Source organism: Plasmodium sp. gorilla clade G2 (assembly GCF_900097015.1).
Source record: "Plasmodium sp. gorilla clade G2 genome assembly, chromosome: 6".
Classification (NCBI taxonomy): Eukaryota; Apicomplexa; class Aconoidasida; order Haemosporida; family Plasmodiidae; genus Plasmodium; species Plasmodium adleri (nom. inval.).
This window is the reverse complement of record NC_041698.1, coordinates 205,001-212,500: the sequence shown is the minus strand read 5'-3', so window position 1 is coordinate 212,500 and position 7,500 is coordinate 205,001. Positions and strand designations below refer to the sequence as shown.

Here is a 7,500-nt window from a genome sequence, read left to right as displayed (position 1 = left end):
ATATATATATATATATATATATATTTATTTATTTATTTTATATAACCTCATTTATGAACATTTCGCTTATGGGTTTCACAAAATATTGCTCTGATTTCCTACAACATATATATGAATATGAATATGAATATATTTTATATTACTTTATATATATATATATATATATTTTATAATGTTACGTTCCTAGGAATGATATTAAATTCGAATATACGTATGATATGATGTTTATCATGTAAGTCTCTATATGATCATAAACGTAATCAGAATATAAGATAAATTCGATTATATTCAAAAGGGACAATTCATGATACATCTAAATAAAGATAAATAAATAAATATAAATATATAAATATATATATATATATATATATATATATATATATATATATAATGATTTTATGGGGATGGAATTTATATACCAATATATAACTAGATATACGAATATGATTCAATGTATCTTCATCCATTATATTTTCAGATTGTATTTTCTCATTTTTATTAATTATAGAAATATTTTCTTCTTTCTTTTCAAAATATAGAAAGCGAATGAAATAAATTTTTATTAAATCTCTCAGGATAATTTCAAACTATGGAAGGCAAAAATAAATATAAACCAACACACACATATATATATATTTATATATATATGTTTATATTTTTATATATTCACAATAATTATATTTTCCTTTCCTTCTTAACCCTTTTCAAAATAACATTCATTCTTTCATCTTGTGTAATATCTATAATATCTTTATGGTTATGTAGATATATATTAATATAAACTATATGTTCATGATATGTCATCCATCTACAAGAAGAATAAATAAAATAATAAAAATATATATAAAAGAAGAAAAACAAAATTCTTAATTATTATATCTTTATTTTTTTTTTACTCCTTTGAGAACAGTTGTAGGATATCCATATTTTTTATATTAGTCACATAATTCAAGAATTCTATATCGCTAATATTCATTTTGAAGAAAGTAACTAGGTTTAAAAAATATAATATTATAATATTAAATATATTCAAAAAATAATATATATATATAAATATATGTATGTATGTATATATATATATATATATATATATATTTTTATTATTATTTATAATAAAAGCATTTCAAGACAGAAATGAAAAAGAAGCATATTATATTCAGTCCTTATAAGAAATGACAGAAAGTAAGAATTTTTTATATTAAAATGAATTTTTTTTTTTTTTTTTAAATTTATATTCATATTTACCCTTCCCTAAAAATATTATATATATATATATTTATATTTATTTATATGTGATTATTTATTTTATAATAATTTATTTTCTTATAATTTAAAAAAAAGAGTTTCTAAAAAAAAATATATAAAAATTATGAAACACATATTATATTTACAATTATATTTGTCTATAAATATATTTGTAACATTTGACAATATGTAGGTATACACATTTTTTTTTTTTTTTCTTTTTAAATATTCAAATATTAACAATGGTAAATGCAATATAAATGAATGGATTAAAATAAAAAAAAAAAAAAAAAAAAATATATATATAAATAATATATACATATATATATATATTTTTTTTATTTATATATTTCATAAAAGAATGGAATACACATTTCTTTCTTTTATAAGTATAATTAAATATAGAATGATAAGTTTTTCAAAAAAAAAAAAAAAAAAGGGAAAAGAAAATTTTAAAAATAAATAAAAAGTAAAATATAAAAAAATATGTTTATATAACAAGATATGCTATTAATACATGATATATTTGAATTAAACCATTTAATATATGTATATTAAATGGGTGTATAATTTTTTTTCTTCATACATATATATATATATATATATTTATATGTTTGTTTTTGTGGTGTAAGCACCTTATGATGGTATCTCCAGGAGACATGGATTAGACACCTACCAATTAATAATAACATATTTGTCATATTTTTATACAATGTTAAATATTTTTTTGAGCTGTACTACGAGTTTCCAATCTTCCATTGTTAGTTCACTTCTAAAATATTCTTTGAGAATATCTATACTTTCTCTTGTAATTTTGCTATAAATTTTTTGTGTTGAATCAAAATGTTTTCCATATGTTACATGTGGTTCACCACATATTTTAATACAGACTTCATCTCCTTTTCTAGCTTTATCGAAATTTTTTTTATTACTTTGAACACTTACTACATTACCTATTTTAATATTTTTTTCAGGTATAAAAAGAGGTGTTCCAATTTTGAGTTGACCACATTCTACTCTTACTCCTATAACTATTGGATCTTTTTTATTAAATATACAATCATTGATAATTGATAGTTCACAAGGAAATATAGCATCTGTAATTTTGCTTTGTTTTTTTTCTTCTTCTATTTTTTTTAAATATGCAGTAAAAGAATCGAATAGATGATATATTATATCTTTTTGCATAATTTCTACACCTAAAAGAGCTGCTTCTTTTTCAGCTTCTGGATCAATTTTTACATCGAATGCTAATATTACAGCATATTCAGGTCTTCCTTTTTCTCTCATGATACTAGCTTTTTTTACATCTTTTTTTTGAATAGTTCCTATATTTACTCCAAAAACTGGAATTTTGGAATCATTTAGAAAAATTAATAATGCTTCTAATGAACCTAAAGTACTAGCCATAACATATAAACCAACACCTGTTTTATCTACATGATTAAATACATCGGATACATCTGTCATGACTTTCTTTTTATATTCTTCTTCTTCTTCTAAATTATTTACAACAAATAATGATGTACCACATAAGACTTCTTCTAAATTATTTGCAGAAATTTTAACTCCTATACATGCTTTAATATATTTATGATGTATATATTCATTTTTAATTCTTAATTCTTTTAAAGGTTGTGGTGTTAACAATGCTCTAATTACAGTTACTATGGGTCCATTTATTCCACATAGAACAATAGTATCAGATTCTCTTAATATACCATTTGTCAAAATTACATCTATGGTTGTTCCTAGTCCTTCAATATTTTTTACTTCTAATACAGTACATTCTAATTTATCATGATATTGAATATTTTTTAACATAAAAGTTTGAGTTAGTTTTACTAATACCATAATTAAATCTGCAATACCTTCACCTGTTATTGCACTTGTTGGTACTATAGATACATATTTTCTTGGGTTCATATTTTCCCAGTATAATTGACAATTTAATCCTTGTTCTGATAATTCGTTTATTATATTTTTTAATCTATCATGAAATTCTTCTTGTGTATCTGGTTTTTGTTTTTTAAATGTATTATTAAATGGTGACCAGTCATTTTTATTCCACATATATAATCTGTCTATTTTATTTAAAGCTATAACAAATGGACAATTTCTTTGTTTTAATATTTGAATAGATTCTTTTGTCTGTTGTTCTAGACCATGCATTAAATCTATAACCAAGATAGCTATATCACATAAGGATGAACCTCGTTTTCTTAAATTATAAAAAGATTCATGTCCAGGTGTATCTATTATCATAATACCTTTTGATAAACATTTTATAGAATCATCAATTTTTTTTATTTCTTTATCTAATATATCTTTTGGAAAAAATGTGGCTCCTATTTGTTGTGTTATACCACCTGCTTCATTATCTTGTACATTTGTATGTCTTAATTTATCTAATAATTTTGTTTTTCCTGTATCTACATGACCTAATATACAAACTATAGCAGATCTATATTCATTATTATCATCATCATCTAATTCATTATCCATTTTTTTTTTATTTCCTTTTCTCATTAATATATCATTTTTTATATGAAAACTTTTCCTACCATGAAGCATACTACTACCACCACTATTTAGAATAGATTTCCTTTCTTTTTCTCTTTCTTCTTTTTCTTTTTCTTTTCTTTCTTTTTCTTTTCTTTCAATTTCTTCTTGCTCCTTTTTCTTTGCTTCATCTATATGTAAAAAGTCTTCCCAATTATCCAACACAATATCTTTTTCATCAACTTTTTGAGAACCTTGCAATTCATCTTCATCATTTAATTTTAGGCTACTGTTAGATAACATTTGTTTATTATTTGTATCATCATCATTTAAATTATTATTATTTGATGCTGGTACCATTATTGATTTCGTTTTTTTCTTTTTTAATAATAATTTTGTTTTATTTATATCCAAATTTATAAATTCAGATTTACTTTTTTCTCTAGGTTCTATTAACAAACCTGATTCTTTCAATTGTTTTAAATATATTTCATTTTTTTTTTTCTCTTCTTTAGCTTTAGCACTTAATAATTTACCTTCTTTTTTTAATTGCATTTTTTTTTCTAATTTAGCAATTCTTTTTCTTTCTTTTTCTTCTTCTTCTTTTCTAATTCTTTCTTCTTCTTCTTCTTTTTTTAATCTTTCTTCTTCTTTCTTTTTCTCTTCATATTCTTTTAATAACCTTAATCTTTCAGCAGCTGCTTTGGCTATTTCAGACATACCTCCTGTAGCACCTCCTACTGATTTTTTTTCTTTATCTTTTTTCTTTTTGTTTTTTTTCTTTTTCTGTGCATCAGCATCATTCTGATTATCACCTTCCTTTTGGTTATCATCAATATCTTTTTTGTCATCCACATCTTTTTTATCATCCACATCTTTTTTGTCATCCACATTTTTTTTGTCATCCACATCTTTTTCACCATCTACATTTTTATCATCGTCTATACCTTTTTCATCATCCTTTCCACCTTCTTCTTTATTTTTCATTTGTTCTTTTTTTTGTTTCTGTTTTTCTTTTTTCTTTTTGGACTTGGATATTTTTGTAGGTTCATTCTCTTCATTTTCATTTGCTTTTACATCATCTTCTCTTTTTTCTTCAATTCCTAATTCAGCTAAAATAGCATCGAGATCTTCCTTCTTTTTCCCCTTTTTATTTTTGCTCATTTTTTTTTTTTTTTTTTTTTTCTGATTTCTCTTTGTATATATATATATATATATATATGTATTATATATTTTTCCTCGTTTAAATAAGTTACGAATCTATATAATTAATATATATACTATATATATATATATTATATATATTATATATATTTTATTTTTTTTTTGTTCTTTATTTTATTATGTTAAATTATTTCGCTGGTACCAGCATAAATTTTATGACATAAAAGAGTATACGTATTTTTTTTTTTTTTTTTTTTAAATTTATTTATTACTATTATATATATATAAATATATATATATAAAATTGTATTTATATAAATATTATAAACATACACATATTTTAACTTTTATTATCTTTGTAGTGTTTGATTATAAGTCATCATGATGTTTTTTATGGATCCAGCATAAGATATATACATATATATGCAGGTGTACGCCTTTTAAACAATATTTTCTTATTTATTATATATTTATTTTTTTAATGTACATATATGTAAGTAAAATAATTTTTCTTTTAAGACCCCTTTCTTATCTAAACAATTATTTCTGTGATAATTAATATTTATCTATATTTACATATATTTATAAAATACGACAGAAACCATCAAGAGGTCAAATATATAATAAATATTATGTACAAATAAAATAAAATATTCTTCTTCCTTAAATACATATCATATCCATTTGTGGTCACATATATTATAGAAGTAAAATATATATTTAATATATATTTTATTTTTAAACAGATCTTCTCAATATAATTAATATATATATATATATATATATATATATATGTATAATATATATATATATTATTCAATCCAAAATATATAAATATTCTCTTTATTTTACTTTTTTTTTCATCTTTATAATAATAATAATATTTATAATGTACTTAATTTATATTTCATATCTTTTTTTTTTTTTTTTTTTCTTTTTTTTATTTGTAAAACATTCATATTATAATATAATAACAAACATATCATGTTTTTTTTTTTTTTTATAATAATTTTACTTTTTTCTTTTGTGTTTTCAACTTGAAAAAAAAAAAATAGATTACAATTTTTTAAATATAATTATAATTTCTTATTATTCTCACTTATATAATAATCTAAAATATTATAATATAATATATAAATGTTATACATTTATTTATATATATATATATATATATATATATAATGTAGTTCTTTTTTTATTTTTTTTATAAAAATTATAAAAATTTTCTTACATGTTGTAAAAACTACATAATAATAAAATAATAGGGAGAGAAATTTATACTGTTAAAAAAGAATAATATTATTAATAACATATAAAAAATTAACATACTGAAAATTTTATAAAAGGAATCAAAATAATATTATTTTAAAATAAAATATAAATATTGTTACATATATATATATATATTATATATTATAAATATATTTTTTAAAACTTTATATATTATATATAATAATATATATAAAATATTACGTTCCTTTTTTTACTTGATTTGAAAATTTTTTTTTTAAATAAGAAAAAAAAAAAAAAAAACCTATATATATATAATATATATATAATATAGTCAATGATTTTTTTTTTTTTTTTTATAAAGGATTGATTATTATGTATGTAAATATATACATAAAATTGTAATATATTATATGTATATTATATATATATATATATGTATATATAGTAAATAATTATATTGTATATATATATTATATATGTTATTATAAAATTATTGTACTGTATACAAATAGGCCAGCCCTTTAGTTTTATCCTTAAAAAAAAGAAAAGAAAAGAAGCACCTTTTTCTTATATTTTAATATATATATATATAATAATTTATATATATATGTTTTTATATATATATAATTTTTATTTGAATGTGTAATTAAGGCAGAAGATTATTTTAATTATATAATATATATATATATATATATATATATATTAATTGATGTTCCTATATAATATTTTTATAATAAAATAAAGAATACCAGGTGGACCGTTTTGTACATATATAATAATATTATATATATATATATATATATATATATATATATATATATTTAATATATATATCAGTGTATATATTTTTATTTTAAGAGTATACCTATATTTAATATAGTGTTATATTTTAATATGAATTATTTGTGAACTGATATTTTTCTCATAAAAAAAAAAATATATATATATATATAAATACATTTTAATTTCTTGTTGAAGTTTTTGTTATAAATTAATCTTTTTATTATTATAAATTAAATTATTTATATATATATATTTTTATATATACCCACAAATAGTCTTTTAATCGTTTAATTTAAAAAAAAAAAAAAATGGAGTTTATCAAGGTTGAGGAGCAAAAGAAATATATAGAAGAAAATAATGGATATCAATTATTTTATATAAATTCGAGTACTTCTGCAGAATATAATTCTCATATAGATATATTAAAAATAATGTTAGAAGATTATTCTAGTGTTCTTAAGATATATGTTATAAATGATGTGGATGATAATAATAAATATGAATTTCAGTTTTATGAGAAATCACAATTAATTAAAAATTTTATCAATACGAATATAGGAAGTATAACATCTT

General features: G+C 19.0%; 3 protein-coding genes across 3 annotated transcripts in view; 1 reads left to right on the top strand and 2 right to left on the bottom strand.

Annotated features, from left to right (window-relative positions):
- PADL01_0605200 (MYND finger protein, putative) overlaps positions 1 to 976 on the bottom strand; it is a gene marked incomplete at both ends in the record, with an annotated part of 2,850 nt that extends 1,874 nt beyond the window's left edge. Inside the window, 5 exons of the mRNA XM_028680775.1 lie at positions 47 to 98; positions 180 to 313; positions 420 to 587; positions 700 to 808; positions 897 to 976. Coding sequence (XP_028537219.1) covers positions 47 to 98; positions 180 to 313; positions 420 to 587; positions 700 to 808; positions 897 to 976 — 543 coding nt within the window. The remainder of the gene's footprint in view (positions 1 to 46; positions 99 to 179; positions 314 to 419; positions 588 to 699; positions 809 to 896) is intronic.
- A 974-nt stretch (positions 977 to 1,950) lies between these two features.
- PADL01_0605100 (translation initiation factor IF-2, putative) lies at positions 1,951 to 4,911 on the bottom strand (the record flags this gene model as incomplete). The annotated part of the gene is made up of 1 exon (XM_028680774.1): positions 1,951 to 4,911. One exon carries the CDS (start codon positions 4,909 to 4,911, stop codon positions 1,951 to 1,953), a length of 2,961 nt encoding a protein of 986 aa, XP_028537218.1.
- Positions 4,912 to 7,235: 2,324 nt separating this feature from the next.
- Positions 7,236 to 7,500, top strand: part of PADL01_0605000 (glutaredoxin-like protein) — a gene marked incomplete at both ends in the record, with an annotated part of 684 nt that continues 419 nt past the window's right edge. Inside the window, one exon of the mRNA XM_028680773.1 lies at positions 7,236 to 7,500. This exon is cut by the window's right edge and continues 419 nt beyond it. Within this exon, the coding sequence (XP_028537217.1) occupies positions 7,236 to 7,500 (265 nt within the window).